Source organism: Diachasma alloeum, unplaced genomic scaffold, assembly GCF_001412515.2.
Source record: "Diachasma alloeum isolate Michigan unplaced genomic scaffold, Dall2.0 Dall_scaffold_00711, whole genome shotgun sequence".
Lineage (NCBI taxonomy): Eukaryota > Metazoa > Arthropoda > Insecta > Hymenoptera > Braconidae > Diachasma > Diachasma alloeum.
Window position 1 is genome coordinate 287,146 of NW_021680842.1, and position 20,839 is coordinate 307,984.

Here is a 20,839-nt window from a genome sequence, read left to right on the forward strand (position 1 = left end):
ATGGGGTTTTTTTACTCGTGTGGTTGGCCAGTCCTCGCCTACGGCTCGGAGGCCAACGCCACACGAGTAAAAAACCCCATCGCAACAGGCCGGAAAAATACTATTTCAAGCCCTGATTTAATTGCTATTAATGATGATTCTTTCAGTAACCATGAAAAAACTGATTTTCTCTTCCAAATCGCGTAAACAATGTGCTGTAACTCAACAACGAATTGCGCGACCCCATCATATTCTGATAGAATCAAGAGGATGTTGTTATCAATTTTTTGAGCCATCACTAATTCCATTTTGATGACAATTTTTTGAGTGATCCTTGGCAAATCGATTTTTGGAAAAATATCAATTTTTTCGAATTTGTATGAAAAATTGAATTTTAATTGGTGTCAATGAATAGAGCTTATTGAAGTCTATATTCATCAAAAAATTCATGAAATTCAATCGATCTCATACAAAAAAGAACACATGCTTACATACACACATACGGACACTACCTAAAAATCGCATGTTCGGACTTTTTAGAGCCGATTTAGTAACACTAAGGCGCGGTCACGTCAAGCCTAGTTCAGAAAATCCTCAGTAACTATCGAAATAAATAAAAATAATCAGCCGATCAATTTTGAACGAAAGTTCATCGAAGGTCTTCTACCGAAAAACGTGGAATATCGATCTATTATCACTATTTTCCAAAAATACCACTAATTATGAAGGATTTAGTCGACATTCGCGATCGAATGGCTAAATGAAAGCACTCTACGATGGATTCCTAAAACGGTTTAACTGCGGAAAATAAATTTACTTCAGACATAAATTTATTTGAAGATTTATTGGGTTAACGAATTTCATACAGAAGCAATAAATGAATCAATAAATAAATGAATAAATTAATAAATGAATGAATGAATAAATAAATAAATAAATAAATAAATAAATAAATAAATAGTAGCCCAAATGAAAAAAAAACATTGTTGCAAAAACGATGAGCGCGCCTAAAAAAAAATTCGCCAATACTTTCGCCCATAAAGTCTTCAACTTGCAAGTACCCAAGTTCCGTCGCAGTTAAATATTCAACAAATGATCAAACAGCCGATATAATGACCCAATAAAATCGTAACACCATCAAAACCCATTGATAAACCAATAACGCCTGATGCTGTTAGTTTAACAAGGTAGACAGTTGGCTACAACGAGGTAAACTTTGAACGTGGAAGGGATAAATAATGAGTAAGGTAGGAGGTACGGTATATGGGGGGACCGAGGTAGAGGTATCGAGACTGCAGGCTAACGCCTCTTACAACTTCAGTTGATTCAGCCAAGCGGGTACCAACAGACGGGTCGACAGTTGGCCCCCAGCTAAACTGTTATTTCCAAACTTCGGGGCTAAACTCAAACGTTTAAATTCACCTCCGCCCGTCCCCGTTAAGTCCGAAAAATTAATCAAACCAATTGTCGAAAAGTTGAATTAAACCGTCAAAATGGTCGCGAAAGACCCGAGGAAGGAGTTGGTGACGGAGTCGATGAACCCGTACGAGAAACCGCCCAGTGTGACTACAAGACAGTCTATTAGAAATTTTCTTTATAATCCACAAACTGGTGCGATTTTGGGAAGGACACCCAGTAGTTGGGGTAAGCGAATTTATTTATTAACCGAGGGGATTGCGATGGGTTTCATGTAGTTCGTGGAACAGGGGGGAAGGATCCGTTGCCAGGTACGCCGCGCTCGCATACTACAGCGGGAATTTCCACTATAGCGGGATTTCCACAGGTAATGGTGGATTTGTTATGAACGGGACTGCTCACCTGTATTTTCAAATTTTTTTAATTCTACGTTTTTAGTTTTTTTAATGTTTATTGTGAACATTTCAATTGTGAACATTTTTATTATGAGGATTTTATTCTTGATTTTTAATATTGTTACGGAATCGAATGACTCGATTTATCCTCTTCCCCTCTTTTGTAAAATAATAAAAATCCACCTGTGTTCTCCTATTTTTTCAATTCTTTATTTCAATTTTTCTAAATTTTTGTTATGAACATTTTAATTATGAAAAGTTTATTTTCGATTTTTAATATTGTTATGGAATCGAAGGACTCGATTTATCCTCTTCCCCTCTTCTGTATCTTTCAATTTTTTCAACTTTCCATTTTAATTTTTTAAAATTTTTATTATGAACATTTTAATTATGAAAAGTTTATTTTCGATTTTTAATATTGTTATGGAATCGAATGGCTCGATTTATCCTTTTCCCCTCTTCTGTAATAAAAAATCCACCTGTATTCTCTCATTTTAAAAAATCTACATTTGATTTTTTTTTAAATGGTTATTATGAAAATTTTAATTATGAAAAGTTTATTTCCGATTTTCAATATTGTTACGGAATCGAATGACTCGATTTATCCTCTTCCCCTCGTATTTTACAATTTCTTCAATTTTCCATTTTACTTTTTTAAAATTTTTATTATGAACATTTTAATTATGAAAATTTTATTCTCCATTTTTAATATCGTAAATTTATGGAATTAATTAATATCGTTACTTTTCGGAAATAAATATCGGAATTTTAGAGTCTGACTTGAAGTCTGATGACACTTTTGTTTCATCAATTTTTTTAAAGAACTGTCAATAAAAACGCGCCTTTCATTACTCTCCGAATCATTTCTTCGAATACAACAATACTATTGATTGAGCCAAAACTTATAGCGGAGGTTGGGGTAAGACGGACACTTTTGACTTTTTTAAAAATGTTAATGAGGGGTTGAAATGTTGATAAAATTTAATAATTTTTTTTTCAATACAAAGAACAACTCTTTCCCTTTGTGGCGAGCCTAAACTGAGCTCAATTGATAAATTTGTTTCTGAGTTATGAATATTAAAAAAAAAAGTCTAGTGTCCATTTTAGCCCCCCCCCCCATTAAGTATCATATATTTTTCTGTATATATATTTTTTCCATACGAGAGGATTCAGAATGATCCTCTCATGCCCTCCCATTCATGTTGTTTATTGATGAATAAGCGCCGGTTGTACTATAGCATGTAAATGCAACGTTTCTTAACGTGAGTCATGCAATAACAACAGAAAGAATTCTCAGTCTCCACCCACGCGGTCTTAATCATCTTCGCTTTCATTTTTCATTCCTCACTGGCCGGTGCGTTGTGGTAATTATCGGAAATTTAGATAGCGTCGAGAGGGGAGCGACCACTCCCGTCGGAAATTCATGAGAATTCAGAATTCCTGACTATTTGTATTCAATACTACTATCAACCCCCCACTCTCGGTTTTGTGAGCTGCAAGTTGTTGCACGGAGTGCTGCGGGTGCGACTGTGACTACCGACAACTTCCACCACGCGGACGTGCAGTTGTCTCACTCGGGGACGTCATTAATAATCTACTTTACCAACTGGGACTGGGAGTAACTGACGCGAGCCGAGTGTAACCGAATTGAACCGACTCACTGACAATGACCTTCGCTCCAATTACCCACGAAAATTCAATTTAGCGGTTGACCGGGAGACACTGTCGATCTAATAACATTTGAGGAAATCGGGGTAATTTTATTGAATAATGAGAGAGAAAGATCGGGTTTAATTCGGGTTGATTTATTTATTTAGGGGGGAGTTGGGGACTTAGCGCTGATTCTCAATGTCAAGATTCTATCACTTGATTTGGGACATTTTGTGAAGATTGGGCTTCAATTCTGATTTCCCGCATTCCGCGGATGAAAAAATTTTGTAGAAAAACAGAAAATTCGATAGACAATTCTATTGAATTTCAATAATAATAATAATAATATTTTTTCTATTGCCTTTTCAATAATTCCGATATATTCCAAATAACTTCAATAATTTCCTCAATTATGATTTCGACCAGAGGGCAGTATTCGGAGTCACGCAACGCGTTCCACATGCCCGGGAAATTATCAGTCTGACAATTCCACAGACGCTTATCAATCGTTTTCACTTTTGACAGATATTTCCCATATAAATGATCAAATGCGTCATGTGAACACCGCAATCATATCAACCAAAATTAGAATCGAAGAAATGATCATTTGAATAAATCTCGGCTCTCAAAATTCATAAGATATTTCCCTCAAACTTTTTTCTAAAAAAACGAGTGTCTCAAGTTTTACAGAAGTTTAGCCTTGAAACATTGACATTTCCATTTATTACAACGAAGCTGTCATGAAATACACGGAAAGAAATGTTCAGTAAAAATTACGGAACTCACAATTCGCTCACTGATTACGGAATCGACTCAGGAAATTAAGATGACGGTATCGTAATTTTTCACCGGAGATTCAGGTAAAAATTACGAAACGCTCCGGAAAAATGCCGTGACAATTCCATAAAATTTCCTACAACCACATTTCGCTCCGGAATTACGGGAAAAATACCTCATTTTTATTGAATATTTCTATCCGTGTATTCCTGAAAATCAGTGACACGTTGAAAACCAATGTTTCAAAGAATAATTCTGAAAACAGTATGCGTGTAGAAAAGTTTCCAGAGGTGCTGAATGGCAATTGTTAAACTTCCCTTAGTACGAACGTTTACAACGAGGTCAATTGACATTAAATTAGGGCTTCAATTCTGATTTCCCGCATTCCGCGGATGAAAAAATTTTGTAGAAAAACAGAAAATTCGATAGACAATTCTATTGAATTTCAATAATAATAATAATAATATTTTTTCTATTGCCTTTTCAATAATTCCGATATATTCCAAATAACTTCAATAATTTCCTCAATTATGATTTCGACCAGAGGGCAGTATTCGGAGTCACGCAACGCGTTCCACATGCCCGGGAAATTATCAGTCTGACAATTCCACAGACGCTTATCAATCGTTTTCACTTTTGACAGATATTTCCCATATAAATGATCAAATGCCTCATGTGAACCTGAACACCGCAATCATATCAACAAAAATTAGAATCGAAGAAATGATCATTTGAATAAATCTCGGCTCTCAAAATTCATAAGATATTTCCCTCAAACTTTTTTCTAAAAAAACGAGTGTCTCAAGTTTTACAGAAGTTTAGCCTTGAAACATTGACATGTCCATTTATTACAACGAAGCTGTCATGAAATACACGGAAAGAAATGTTCAGTAAAAATTACGGAGCTCACAATTCGCTCACCGATTACGGAATCGACTCAGGAAATTAAGATGACGGTATCGTAATTTTTCACCGGAGATTCAGATAAAAATTACGAAACGCTCCGGAAAAATGCCGTGACAATTCCATAAAATTTCCTACAACCACATTTCGCTCCGGAATTACGGAAAAAATACCTCATTTTTATTGAATATTTCTATCCGTGTATTCCTGAAAATCAGTGACACGTTGAAAACCAATGTTTCAAAGAATAATTCTGAAAACAGTATGCGTGTAGAAAAGTTTCCAGAGGTGCTGAATGGCAATTGTTAAACTTCCCTTAGTACGAACGTTTACAACGAGGTCAATTGACATTAAATGGCGGTATTACGGTATTACGTAAGCCTAGGGCCACACCAAAAGGGTATGCGTGCACTCACGTGTCTTTGAGTGCATAATCTCGAAGCAGTCTGAAAACGACAAATTCGCGGGGATAAATCGATTGCTCCTTCATAATCAATTACCAAAATTCTCCATCAATTGAAAAATCTGCGCTTTCGTCAGATGGATCATCTGGAGAAGTTCAGCACCTCTGGAGGATCTTTCAGTATCAAGTTTGGGGACGATTGGTCGAAGCACGGAATTAATTTGAAGGCCGGACAATCAAAATTGGGAAATCTAATGGTAGAAAAGAAATTAGTGACTTCCGTTTTCCGGGGTTCATTCAGGATGCTGGAATGTAGTTATAACAGAAATGACCTTGACGAAACATTGAATCAGCGCGGTGTAATTGGATTGCTCCATTTGACTAGGCATTTTCATCCTCTTTATAAATTGAAGTACGGACTAACGTAATTAATCTGTTGCTTGGCATTACTCTGCTATCATTCGCTTGGTGCATGCAATGTTTGTTGTTATCGACAGGTGTTGAGTGAGGTTGAGGAAGGAGAAATAATGTTCGGAATGCAAGGCCCTTCGAACAGTTTAAAGTAGCTCTACCCTTCCAGTAAATTCAAAGATTATTATTATATAAAACTGCAAAAAAATTGCAGAAAACTCGATTAGATTCGGAATTCTAATTTTTTTTCTCAATTTAATTATCGTTTCGGTTTTTCAAAGAAGAAATGTTTAAAAATCAGGATTTAACCCAATGTCTTATGTGCAAATCAACATTTCCGTTGTAATCAAAGATTAAAATTTGAATTTTTTTTCATTAGATGTGAAAAAATCAAGAATTTTTTTGACACCTCATGAAAAATAATCCACCGTTTCGCAAACAAGTTTTATTATTTATTTATAAGAGGAAAATGTTTGAAAAAATATCAGTATTTTGTGAAATTTAATTTAGATAATACTGACTGAGTATGAATTTTTTCAAATTTTTTCCATGGAATTTAGTTGAAAAATTTGAAAACTGAAAATATCCAAAAGTACAGCGTAGCCCGGCCGAAGGGTAGAGCTACTTTAAGGATATCTAAGTAGTTCGGGGAATTTTGTCTGGGAGAAATCCTCTTCAGAGTTTATAGAATGGACCAAGAGTATTTTTTAGGCGGAATATCGATTTTCGTTTCCGAACATGCTTTCGAGAAAAGGATTTTTGAAAAAATGGAATTTAACAAAAAAATTAAATTTCACAAAAAATGAAATTTAACACATTGTGTTCATGAGAAGTAGTCAATTAGGGGAGAGTCGGGCAAAATGGAACGTTTCGTGATCTTCTGTAGTCGTCAATATCTTCACTTATAAATGAAGATATTGAAAATTGAAAAACATCTCAACACCTCCCATTTTTACGTCCTTCCCCTAGTTAGTATCACTCTTAAATTTCAATTATTGAAGTAATTATCAATTTAAATATTCAAATTCGGAATTATTTATTAATCAGTAATTTAGTTAGGCAGATTGACGATAACTGAAAATTCCTTATAAGAAATTTCGTATTATTTACTTAATAGAAAATTTATAGATCCATATTACTGAACATTTAATTCACCATCAATTTGAAATTGAGATTATCAATTGAGTAGCGAAGTGGTAAAATGGTATAAGTCAATTTTGACTATTGACCAGTTTTCAATAAATATCTCGTCTGTGGTCTTCCCTTTCCTTTACTGAACATCATAGTTTTTCATTGTATAGGTATATTAGAAGAATTCGGGATTTCGGACCGTCTCATCATGATAAGACGCTTTTTATAATCACGATACGATTGAATTGTTATGTACAACGAGATCATCACATACATAGACCCTTGGGAATTTTAACACGGATCCACTAATTTTATCCAGATTTTGCTGACCAGCGCTAAGGACCCCTTAAAATTGTAATTTATTTCTAAAAAAAACTGAAGAATTTTCTAGAAAAATCTGGAATTTTCTAGAAACATCTAGAATTTTCTAGAGAATTCTAGAATGTTCTAGAATTCCGATAGATGGCGCCACTACCGATAAGGAACCATAAGGACTTTCCCTAAATGCCCCCCCATGATGAAAACAGACGTATCCACGTCAAAAATTGAAGTAAATGAATAAGGGTCACGAGGGTCAGATTAAGGGTCACAAGGGTTAAATTAAGGCTCGCATAGGGCGTTACACTTACGGAGGTCAGAATAAGGATTATAAGGGTCAAAATAAGGGTCACGAGGGCCAAAATCATGGTCATAAGGGTCACGAGAATCAGAATAAGGGTTACGAAGGTCAGAATAAAGGTCACGGGGGCAGAATAAAGTTCACGAGAATAATGAACTATTGGAAAAAAAAAACTAGTGGGTGATAAATCAAATCTTGCTTGAAAGTATAAATTCCAGATTTTTGATAGACTTCATAAGAAAGTTATTTGAAAAAATAGTCAACAAAAAGATTCACAAGATTAAGGGTCGGATTGAGGGTCCAAATAAGGGTGACAAGGGTCAGAATAAGGATCATGGGGGTCATATGGGGATCATATAGAAAATATGAACCCCCATATGGAGGTCATATGGGGGTTGGCGAGCAAAGCGAACAGGGGGCGTAGCCCCCTAATGTTCTTATCAGTTCGTACAATAAAGGACAGATCGCATATCGTGCTGTTATAGTGGAATAAAATTTCCCTGTTTATATTGTTTCAGGAAAAATCGGTATATTCTACTTGATCTTCTACGGAGTCCTCGCTGCCTTAGTCGCCATCTGCTTTTTCATATTCTTCCAAACTCTGGATCCAAGAGTTCCAAAGTGGCAGCTAGAAAGATCCATGATTGGTACAAATCCAGGTAATTTTCCGTCTTCACTCGATTCCTCTATTTTCTAAGATTTTTTAGATCATTTTGAATGAATTTTATGTCGACAGGATTGGGATTTAGGCCAATGCCGCCAGAGGACAACGTCGAGAGTACGCTGATCTGGTTCAAGGGCAGCAATGCAACAAATTACGATTACTGGGTTACGTCGCTGAAAAAGTTTCTCGCGGGTGAGTAGCTGATCCATTTGTCGAGGTGTCAAGAATGCAAAAAAAAATGTGAAAATTCAAGCCAGAGATTTTCATATCTTGACTCTATCTACGGAATTGGTAATGGCAAAATAAGGGTCACGAGAAATATAATGAGGGTTTGATTAAGGATCCAAATAAGCGTCACAAGGGTCAGATTAAGGATCACAAAAGTCAGATTAAGGCTACAAGTAAGGGTAACGAGCATCAGATTAAGGGTCCAAATAAGAGTCACAAGGATTAGATTAAGGGTCAGAGTAAGGGCCTAAATAAGGGTCATGAGAGTGAAAAACTAAAAGGTACCAGAGTGAAAATAAGGGTCACGAGGGTCAGGTTAAGGGTCGCAAGGGTCGGAATAAGAATCATCCTCAACACAATTTTGACTTCCTTATTTTGCTCTGCAGACTACAAGAAGCCGGGTTCTTCCCCTGGTCGTGGTCAGAACGTCGTAAACTGTGAAGATGGTAAAAAAATAGCATTTGGACAAGTCTGTGTGGTAAACGTGCGAGACTGGCATCCCTGCACTGAGGAAAATTTCTTCGGATATCACACCTCGAGTCCGTGCATCTTCCTGAAGCTGAATAAAGTAAAATTGCCATTCATTATTACTCGTGATTAATTCAGTGGATTCTCTGGATTGCATGTTCAATTATGTTCTTCACAGATTTACGGATGGATGCCAGAATACTACAACAGCACTCAAGACCTTCCCAGAAAAATGCCAGAGGAGCTGAAGGGAACGATCCGTCAATTAGTGCAACAAAACTCACTGCAATTGAACACGATATGGGTCTCGTGTGAGGGAGAAAATCCTGCTGATCAGGAAAATATTGGACCTATCAAGTACTATCCAAAGCAGGGATTCCCTGGTTACTATTATCCATATTTCCACAGTGACGGATACCTCAGTCCCCTCGTTGCTGTCCAGTTCGAACGTCCGCGAGGTATTTATCTCTCCATATTCTAATTTTCAACGGGAATTGTCAAGATCATTTGAGTTAAAATAATGAAAATAATACCTTATTCCAAGATTACAAAGGTCTTAAAAAAAGATTTTCAAGTCTTAATTTGAAGCCTGACAGCTTCAAGTTTAGAGTTTCAATTTGAAACTTGGAAATTTCAATTTAAGTCTTCTGAACCCGTAGGTGAGGGGTTAAAATGCGCTCAAATGTATGTTGACTGAGAAAAAAAATGTTAAGGCAAATTTCCCCTCTGGATCTGGATCAACTGGAAAATTCCATTGGAGTCCTATTGAAAAATTTATTAGTTTTTTGCCGAATCTACTGAAACATTTGTTTCCCACATCCCGAGATCCCAGAAAAAATTCAAGAGCTATCAATGCACGGACGAAAAAATTTAATAGAAAAACCTATCGAATTCGTTAGAAAATTCTATTGAATTTCTATCAAACTTTCTATTAGTTTTTGGCTGATTCTATTGACATGTTCAGTAGAAAACATTTAATAGAAAAAGTCAACAGAATTCGATTTTTCTATATAACTTATTCTATTGAGATATTTTCTATAGAATTTCCTCGGCTCAAATTTTCTAAGTTTTTTCGTTTGATTTTCTTGATGAGAAGGAAAGAAACATAGAATGAAAAAAAATTATAAGAATGAAGAAAATTTGCGTCGAGAAAATTCTATAGAAAATGTATGAAAAGAATAAGTTATATAGAAAAATGGAATTCTGTTGACTTTTTCTATTGAATGTTTTCTATTGAACATTTCAACACAATCGGCCAAAAACTAATAGAAAGTTTTCAATAGAATTTCCCAACGAATTAGATAGGTTTTTCTATTAAAGTTTTTCGTCCGCGTGGAGCTGTCAATAAACTGTTATTGTTAAAAAATATTTTACTAACCGAGCGATTATTATGTACTTATCCATCTATAAAATCAGTCTCCAGCTATCGAAAATTCCAATGTACCTCCTGCTCAAATCAAAGTTTCATCTATTGAAATCCTTCAAATCCTTCAAATCCATCGAAAATGATGGCCACCCCAGGTGATGAATTTCGTTAAATATAAAATGAAATGAATAGGACTATAGAAATTCTACAAAATTTCTTGAAGAAAGCGCTTTTTTCGAGTTTTTCCATGAAACAATTTGTTCATCCGTGTAAATATCAAGGATTTTGCTGTTCAGAATTTAGACATCCCCCGAATAATAAATATTTCAATATTTAATATCCAGATCGACACTTTAAGGAGGAAAATAATTAAATACGCTCATCACTACTCTCTACTCTCAACTGATAATTTATAATAATTAATTCAACTTTTTTCAGCGGGAATTCTCATCAATGTCGAGTGCAAAGCTTGGGCCAGGAATATCAAGCACCACAGGAACGACAAATTAGGCTCAGTACATTTCGAGCTCTTGATTGATTAATTCAATCGCAGAGTTCAATCAAACGTTCCTCATCATGCACTTTGTGAGATTAAAGTCAATTAAAAAAAAGAACATGGGAATCTCAAAGAATCCTGGAAATTGAGGTCTGAGGAATGAACGCTATTCACGCTATTTTTTCCGAAGTGCCTTATTTTTTATGCCAACATACTGTTAAGTGAACCATCTCACCCAAAGTCTGAACAAATATCAATCCTACTAGAGCCAATTATTGAAATTTCATCACCGAAACTGTCAGAGAAATTGGAGCAGCTTTTAGAGAATCTCATCCTCATACTGAATCGAAATTCAATGATATTAATTGTGTAATTTATATACGTATTGTCGTCACATTAATTGTAAATACCTGATGAAGGACAAAAAATTTGATATGGAATTTATAACAAATGGAGTCTATTTATGATATCAGCTGTGAAGTGGTACAACGCAACAAGTGGATTCTCCGGTCTTGCTGGGGTGGAACTATTTCGATGATGAACAGTTTTTGGAGAACATTTAACAATGATTTTTTCACATTTTTCTATAATGAATGGTTTGCGCGAGGAATGCACAATTTTTTAAAATGCAAAAATGCAAAATTTGTTGACGTTTTATCACTTCACCACAGAATTAACTTCGTTTTATCTCTGAGTGAATAGTTTGTAGTTTTTTCGATAATATACAACGTATTTGTCTTCTTGAATATCGTGTGTCACGATTGATCTGGTAGATCTGTGATTTGTACCATACATATGAAACTCCCCGAAAAAAAAATTGTGTTTTTAAAACTGAAACAGCGTCTTTGAAATTAACACTCCATGCACGTTTACATATGAGAATATATATCATTTATTATTTAGGTAGAAAATATTGTTGCCGATTTTTTGGAATGGAAATAATATTTTAAGAAATAAAAAAATCTACTGCCATCGAAAATTATTGTTTGTACATTTTGTGACGTTTTTATTTCCTCCATTGGGATTGCTGCAATTTCCAGCCATTTTTTTGCATCAATTATTTTTGGAAATATATTTTCGCGAAATTTTCTTTTGAGGGATCAATCGAATTTCATGCAGGGATCGGCATCAATTATTAGACAATATGGGATTGTCAACTGATAATTTTATATTGAGAAAATAATTCTAAATTTCATAAAAATGATTTTTCGATTAGTCAAATAATCTTCAATTTTCTGAACTTAATTGTGGATTGATGAAATAATTCGGAATTTCAATATTCAATTGATTAATTTAATGATTAAAAATTGTTAAGTAATATTAACAATTCTGTTATTCAAAATTTAACTGTATTTGCAATTTATGATTATACCGATGTCCGATTTGATGAATTTTATTTCTATTTTATTTTATTCATTGATACCAATTAAAATTCAATTTTCCATACAGATTGAAAAAAATTGCTATTTTTCCAAAAATCGATTTTTTAACGATCACTCGAAAAATTGTCATCAAAATGAAATTAGTCATGGCTCAAAAAATTGATAACAATATCCTCTTGATTCTATCAGAATATGATGGGGTCGCACAATTTGTTGTTGAGTTACAGGACATTGTTTAGGCGATTTGAAAGAGAAAATCAGTTTTTTCATGATTACTGAAAGAATCATCAGTAAAAGCAATTAAATCAGGGCTTGAAATGAAATGATATAAAATGAAATGAATCAAATTTTGATGACATTTTAATTGATGATAGTACTGACATGAAAAAATAGAAGAAGAGAATAGTGAAATAAGAATTAAAGGACGAGAACCCATTCTCATTTATACAAAAAGGCAATTGTCCACTTGTTTCCATAAAAATAAAGTAGAAAAGTGGGACAAATCTTCCTCCACCGCAAATAAATTGAAACACATGATCATTGTATCTTAATCAAATAAATCTAAAATTTATTTGTACAATACGATCATTGGTCATTCGTCATCTAACTAAGCAATAAATTCACTTTATCATTTTGAAATGGTAACAAAAACCGGTTTTGTCGAATAACTTACAAATATTTATCATATACACTGATTAAACCTTGACTGAATCTTGATTAAACCCGGACTGAAAACGAATTCGAGTCTTGAGAGGGTCTGAATGTAAAATCATTTGACTGAGCGAAATAATACGTAAAATTTTGATGACATTTTAATTGATGATAGTACTGACATGAAAAAATAGAAGAAGAGAATAGTGAAATAAGAATTAAAGGACGAGAACCCATTCTCATTTATACAAAAATGCAATTGTCCACTTGTTTCCATAAAAATAAAGTAGAAAAGTGGGACAAATCTTCCTCCACCGCAAATAAATTGAAACACATGATCATTGTATCTTAATCAAATAAATCTAAAATTTATTTGTACAATACGATCATTGGTCATTTGTCATCTAACTAAGCAATAAATTCACTTTATCATTTTGAAATGGTAACAAAAACCGGTTTTGTCGAATAACTTACAAATATTTATCATATACACTGATTAAACCTTGACTGAATCTTGATTAAACCCGGACTGAAAACGAATTCGAGTCTTGAGAGGGTCTGAATGTAAAATCATTTGACTGAGCGAAATAATACGTAAAATTTTGATGACATTTTAATTGATGATAGTACTGACATGAAAAAATAGAAGAAGAGAATAGTGAAATAAGAATTAAAGGACGAGAACCCATTCTCATTTATACAAAAATGCAATTGTCCACTTGTTTCCATAAAAATAAAGTAGAAAAGTGGGACAAATCTTCCTCCACCGCAAATAAATTGAAACACATGATCATTGTATCTTAATCAAATAAATCTAAAATTTATTTGTACAATACGATCATTGGTCATTCGTCATCTACCTAAACAATAAATTCACTTCATCATTTTGAAATTGTAACAAAAACCGATTTTGTCGAATAACTTACAAATATTTATCATGTACACTGATTAAACCTTGACTGAATCTTGATTAACCCCGGACTGAAAACGAATTCGAGTCTTGAGAGGGTCTGAATGTAAAATCATTTGACTGAGCGAAATAATACGTAAAATTTTGATGACATTTTAATTGATGATAGTACTGACATGAAAAAATAGAAGAAGAGAATAGTGAAATAAGAATTAAAGGACGAGAACCCATTCTCATTTATACAAAAATGCAATTGTCCACTTGTTTCCATAAAAATAAAGTAGAAAAGTGGGACAAATCTTCCTCCACCGCAAATAAATTGAAACACATGATCATTGTAACTTGATCAAATAAATCTAAAATTTATTTGTACAATACAATCATTGGTCATTCGTCATCTAACTAAGCAATAAATTCACTTTATCATTTTGAAATTGTAACAAAAACCGGTTTTGTCGAATAACTTACAAATATTTATCATATACACTGATTAAACCTTGACTGAATCTTGATTAAACCCGGACTGAAAACGAATTCGAGTCTTGAGAGGGTCTGAATGTAAAATCATTTGACTGAGCGAAATAATACGTAAAATTTTGATGACATTTTAATTGATGATAGTACTGACATGAAAAAATAGAAGAAGAGAATAGTGAAATAAGAATTAAAGGACGAGAACCCATTCTCATTTATACAAAAATGCAATTGTCCACTTGTTTCCCTAAAAATAAAGTAGAAAAGTGGGACAAATCTTCCTCCACCGCAAATAAATTGAAACACATGATCATTGTAACTTGATCAAATAAATCTAAAATTTATTTGTACAATACAATCATTGGTCATTCGTAATCTAACTAAACAATAAATTCACTTCATCATTTTGAAATTGTAACAAAAACCGGTTTTGTCGAATAACTTACAAATATTTATCATTAACATGAACAGTGGTAAAACTATAAAATACGTATAAACACAAATAGCACGTTGAGTTGGCATTATTACAAAATTTTCAAAAATGCTCACAATGTAATATTTCGCATAAAAAACATGACTAACAGTTACTGTCAACATTACAGTACACACAGTTTGAACTCGACTGATAAGCATACTTATCTCGTCGTAAGTACATAGATTAAGTGTACTGAATTTACTTGGTAATAAGGCAATGCGTTAAGCCACCACTGAGTAGATTCTCATCGACATGACAGTCGTCATTACACTCACTATTATAAATCTATTGAGCCAGTTTTCTGCTTTGGTTTTGGCCTATCGTCGATCTGTAGCTCGAAAGAAACCATCCCCAACTTCTCCTTCCTATCGTATTTTATGTTTTTCGCCCATGCACGGCATTCCACAAAAATCAGCTGATTCACTGCAGGAAGAACAAATGATCATTATTATTAGTGATGAATTCACTGTAGGAAGAACAATAAGTAATCATTATTATTAATGATGAATTTGATCTTTATTGTTAATGATGAATTTGATAATAATATGGAATTTTTTAGTGAAGCTTCACCTTATAGTGAATACGTGAATAATACGCAAAATTTTGATGACATTTCAATTGATGATAGGACTATAACACGAAAAAAATAGAAGAAGACAATCGGGAAATAAGAATTAAAAAAAGAGAGAATCCGTGCTGAAGCAAATTGCTAATTTATTAGCAACAATAACTATACTCATTTATAAAAAATGCAATTATCCACTTGGTTTTCATCACCTGCTGGTCGACGGAAGTGTACAGCCACCAGAGGGCTTAAATATCCTGGAGTATTCGTGTAAGGATAATAGTATCCTGGAAATCCTTGAGGGCCACGAGGCAAGTACTCAATGCTGTCGTTGAGAAGCTCTCTATCAATTCCATGACGTCCGTTACAAGAGACCCAAACGGTATTTAACTGGAGAATAGAGGAGAAAGAGAAGAGGTGAATTCAAACATTTTATCTAGTAGTATGAATAAATTCCGTTTGAGCCGTTGAGTATAATGCGCAAAAATTCCCAGAAAATTCATTATTCATCATTGATCATTTTTTACGTAAATGCTAGATTTCCTTATTTAACAGATCCTTGAATTTTTCAGGAGCTTCTTTACGTTGCTATAAAATTAGTCCTGAAAGTTCAAGCAAACAAATCTTGAAATTTTTAACAACACCCCATTCACAGGAAATGTTCCATTGATTTTGTAACTGAAAAATCCGTCAAATTCTCGAGTATTTACCGAAGTTGGAATTTTCAGCTCCACGTGACAGTGGAAATTATTAAAAACTAGCGCAAGCGGCCGGGGTGTTGATGCCCTTTTTCCCAACAGGTTCGATATTTCTTTCTTCAATTCATTGTTTTTAATCATTTTCACTGCAAAAGGCAATACGACCGATGAGAATCATATGTCCCAATTTATCAGCTGTTAAATTTTCATCTCACAATAAATGATTTGCTCATGTTCCAATTCCTACGCTCACTGAATGAGATTTTAATCATAATTACAATTAAATTCCTTCCAGAACACACTTTAGAGTGTGAATTTCTGGAATTCAATGTTTGTTGATACTCTGGTAAAAGTGCGTGCCCACACAGTTATCAATTTTTAGTTAGTTCACACGGTAATTCAATTAATCTGTTGTTCATCTCATCAATATAATTCCGTGATTAGAATATTGTCATCTCGGGTTCTCAGCACCAAATTAAAAATTACAACTTCATTTGGAATATTGAATCACAGCTTCTTTTTATTCATATCAGAAATTTTGTATTTGGATATTAATATTATTTGTTCAAAGTGAAAAAATCGATCATCATTTTCACTATATTGCATTCAAATTCTCCTATTCTTAACGTCAAAAATGTGAGATAATCTCATAATTCTAGCTATTAATTCTAATCAATTTTGTTCGAAGAAAACCTTAATAAACGCAATATTAAAACAGTAAAATTATTCTATTTTCCTCTGACCTAAACGATTTGGACAATTATGATTCGTTCATTCATTTTTCATAGAATGGTATTCAATTCTCTTCTGTTTGTTAGGCGGGGCACAACAAACGCAAACGTCAAGAAATGAAAATTTCATAATTATTTTTACTCATTTTAACTCCCTATCACTTCTAAGGAAATTGATTACGTAAATGGGCGTTATCAGCCTCGATAAAAGAAATAAAAAACTGGTTTGTATTCAGTCTTCTTCGAAGACAACTTGATTCCGTGAGGCGTGTTTTTTCTATTGGAATTCTTTTACCTCTTTACCCTTGACACTCTTGATATGGTTCACTAGACTTTCAGGCATCTCTTCAGGCAGATTACTCGAATCATTGTAATAGTCTGGTACCCAGTCATATATCTGCAATGAAGATAATTCGAGGATATGATATTCATTGAATGATCAATCAGTGCATAGGCAATTGAATAGAAAAAAACCTGGCGTTGTTGCGATCAAATTTTACTTCAAATTCCACAGAAAATATCGCAGTCTTTCCGTGGGATTTCTTGACTCACATTTTATTTTGATAGAAAATAATCAGTAGATTCCGATTTTTTTGGACGACTTATTCACTTCAGATGCTCGAGCATAAATTTTGCAAGTTTTTATATTTCAAAATTCAAGAAGAAAAACTTGGAAAATTTGGTTGTGTAGAAAAATCAGAATCTACACTGAGAAAAAAATTTCTAATTTCTGAAAAATATTCACTTGAGACAAGTAATTTTTCTTCAATTACTTAATTCTCCTAGGCATCTCAATCCACTGGGTCGAGAGATGCCATCGTGCAACGATGGTGATAAATGAGGATTTATTCGAGTGCTGTGAAGCGCAAACACTCTGAGATTTAAGCCATTGAAAATAACTTACTTCTCTCAAGTAAATATGGTCTACATATTAGGAAATTTTTCTCTCAGCGTATTCGCCTGTTCTTTCAGACGCGACCCTGCGATTGGTCACCTCTGCGGGGATTCCCCGTGTTATTTGGGCTTCAGCGTTGCCGAATTCATTCTACACTGCTCGGGCGTGTTTAGCGAGTTTCTGGCAGCGTCGCATAATGGGCAAGTTTATTTATTTTGGTACCGGTATCTCCTAAATGCATTGAATTTTAGAATCGTCTTCGAGTCCATAGTTATTCGAGTCCACCGCATTTACGTCGCAACGAGAAAATCCAAGAAGCAAACCGCGAAACAGTTTTCATACACTGAGAGAAAAAATCAGTAGCGAAGCGGTAAACCGGTTTAAGTCGATTTAGACTATTGGTCAGTTTTTAATGAATATCTCGAAACCTAAGGAACATAGAAATTTTTTTGTAATAACCTTTTTTATAGCTCTCAATTCGCTCTACAAAAAAGGTTATAATGAAAATTTCGCTATTTCTCTTGAATTCAGAGATATTCCTCGAAAATTCAGCGTAGAGCTAAGTTGACTTGACCCGGTTTACCGCTTCGCTAATTTAATTAGCTTTGCCGAAAAACTATATGTTCCACGGGAAAATATTTGATGGAATCGGACAGAATTACTTGGGGGAAATTAACTAACTTGATAGAAGGAAATTTAATAGCTTTCACGAAAATTCAATTTTTGTCGTGACCATCAGAAAAATCCCTAGAAGAATTCGACCTGTTGGCAGGACAAAATATAACGACAATCATTTGATCTAAGAGAACTCCATAGGTTCATACCATAGGAAGAATACATTGACGAGGAAAGAATATTTTTTTCCCAAAAAATTGTCCCCCCGGAATTATATCGTTTTTTGTAGTTGTAATTTCCTCTTCAAATTATCATTAGTTCCATGAAAATGATAAGTGTTTATTGGACAAGATATACACTACTCAATAACATTGACAATCATCATGTTTCGGTGGAAACTTTCTTTTTTGTCCACAAGTAAATTGATTCAACACGACACGAGATTCAGGGGAACGTATAATTATTTGGTAGAACTAATTTTATGTCTCAGTGAACCTGATAAACCGAAATCCATCAAAAGATGTCCTTTGACATTTCCTGCTGAACACTCATTATCATAATGACTTCGCAGTCAACTACATGTGAAAGATTGATTCGTTCTGTTGCGCTCCCCCACTTGATTGTTGGATCAAAGATTAATTACCCTGTTCAACTTGATGAAAACACAGGGAGATGAATTCCGAAAACCAAATTCCTCTTTCGGTGAGCACGGATTCCAGCTGTTAATGTCAACAGCGCAAACTTTGCCTTTCGTAAGATTATGAAAATCGTGACTGCATGGCTGTTGATTTGGCCGGGCAGCGGGTGACTGCGATGTGTGCAAGTAATCTGGTTATCGACCGAATGAAACTGAATAAGCGTGTACATTTTTTATACAATATTGATTGGTCAAATTCATCCATTATGTTGTTGCAATATTTCCGTGCTCAAAACGAATTCGGTGAAAATATAGTAGAGGTTTCGTATAAGATACCTGAGGGACAGTAGGAGAGTGAAATTCCGGAAACTCCTATGTCCCCACTACGGGCGCTCATAGAGAGGAGAAAAATAGGGACCAGTGGGTTTCAAATAAGATACCTCGCTCGTTGCGCCCAAATCCAATGAAATTTTCATTTTTACTGAATGAATATCGATAACTCATCAATTTATGTGTTTAATGTTTTGAATTTATATCGCCCGCGTTCCCTTTTCTCTCTAAACATAAACCCGCGTGATAGAATGGCAGCTGATGTTGGGGGATTATTGGTGGACTCCAGAAAAATCAGACGAAAAATTATGATTTTTCGATGGGAAAAGTGAAAAAAAAATCGATGTATAGGGGAGGGTGTGCCTGTACCGCCCACCTAAGGGGAAATGCCAATTTTATATTTTATATTTCAACTTGAGTATAAAAAACGTATTTGTGAGACTTCTTTAACTATTGAACTCGTTATTCTCGAAGTGTAGACGCCTAATTCTCCTTAGAATCCACAAAATTGATTGAAAATAAAAGAGAGCCTATTGAGCGGTACGAGCCGCCGTCGGGTAATACCGCTCGGCACGATTCCAATGCCGCTCATAGGGTTTTGCGTGTATCGCTCGCGCCCCAACCTAACCTGTGCTCGAGTGCTGTCGAGCAACTACGTGGCCGATCCTATGAGCGGTATTACCGGCTCCGCTCGGCGTCAACAAAATTGTTGATAATTATTGACGTGAGCGGAGTTTTGAGTTCGAATTGGTCTCAAATTACGGGTGAACGTACCACGAATCGAATAACCACAGTTTAATATGAGAATTCAGCGTTTGAAACTATCAAAAACCTTAATTAAAAGTCCACAAATTTTGCACTGTAAAGACCTCAAAACTTCGTTACGTGTTTTTTCATATTTAAAGTGGTAAATAAAGTGAAATTTTTCCGACAATCACATCCCATCATCAAATTCTTCATGATCAGGAACAGAAAGAAATTTTCAAGTTGATGGTTGTGGAGAAAATCGGGTGAGCGGTATTACCCGCTGAGCGGTACAGGCACACCCTCCCCTAAGGGAAGTTTTTGTTCTTTCATTCAGGAAGCATGGAGAGGAATATTACAACAACATTTAGATGGAATTCAGAATAATTATTGAAATATTCATTTTTTTTAAACTTACTTTCGAGAAATTTGTTGAGTCGTGCAACCCACATGTCGACTTGTGTTGTATTAGCAGCATTGTACGCGATGATAGAACCTGACTTGGTGTTTTCAGATATAGGTCGAAAACCTAAGCCTGTAATGGGGATAAACGAGATTATTAAAGAGCTCTTTTTCTCCTAGAGAGATACACGGAGAAAAAAGTTGAATAAAAATTATCTAGAAAATCGTGGCTCTGATTAAAAATTATTGGCAAAATCATGAATAATCAAAGAATTGATTGATTGATCGATTTGATTGATTGATGAATAATCAAAGAATTGATTATTCACGCGATTTTTTTTTTACTTAAAAAAAATAAATACAAAATTGTTCTTTACATAAAGTAGGGGGAGGGGGTCGTTGATATTATGACGTAATATGTAAA

General features: G+C 34.5%; 2 protein-coding genes across 2 annotated transcripts in view; one reads left to right on the plus strand and one right to left on the minus strand.

Moving 5' to 3' along the window:
• Positions 1 to 1,284: 1,284 nt before the first annotated feature.
• Positions 1,285 to 11,897, plus strand: LOC107044294 (sodium/potassium-transporting ATPase subunit beta-2). Its single transcript, XM_015266106.2, has 6 exons — positions 1,285 to 1,623; positions 8,203 to 8,343; positions 8,421 to 8,540; positions 8,963 to 9,144; positions 9,223 to 9,502; positions 10,849 to 11,897. Exons 1-6 carry the CDS (start codon positions 1,473 to 1,475, stop codon positions 10,950 to 10,952), a joined length of 978 nt encoding a protein of 325 aa, XP_015121592.1. The 5' UTR covers positions 1,285 to 1,472; the 3' UTR covers positions 10,953 to 11,897.
• A 2,739-nt stretch (positions 11,898 to 14,636) lies between these two features.
• LOC107044297 (sodium/potassium-transporting ATPase subunit beta-1) overlaps positions 14,637 to 20,839 on the minus strand; it is a 21,807-nt gene continuing 15,604 nt past the window's right edge. The window contains exons 3-7 of the mRNA XM_015266108.1: positions 20,432 to 20,548; positions 18,946 to 19,130; positions 17,088 to 17,189; positions 15,576 to 15,753; positions 14,637 to 15,221 (exon numbers count right to left, since the gene is read on the minus strand). Of these exons, the coding sequence (XP_015121594.1) occupies positions 15,076 to 15,221; positions 15,576 to 15,753; positions 17,088 to 17,189; positions 18,946 to 19,130; positions 20,432 to 20,548 (728 nt within the window). The 3' untranslated portion in view covers positions 14,637 to 15,075. The remainder of the gene's footprint in view (positions 15,222 to 15,575; positions 15,754 to 17,087; positions 17,190 to 18,945; positions 19,131 to 20,431; positions 20,549 to 20,839) is intronic.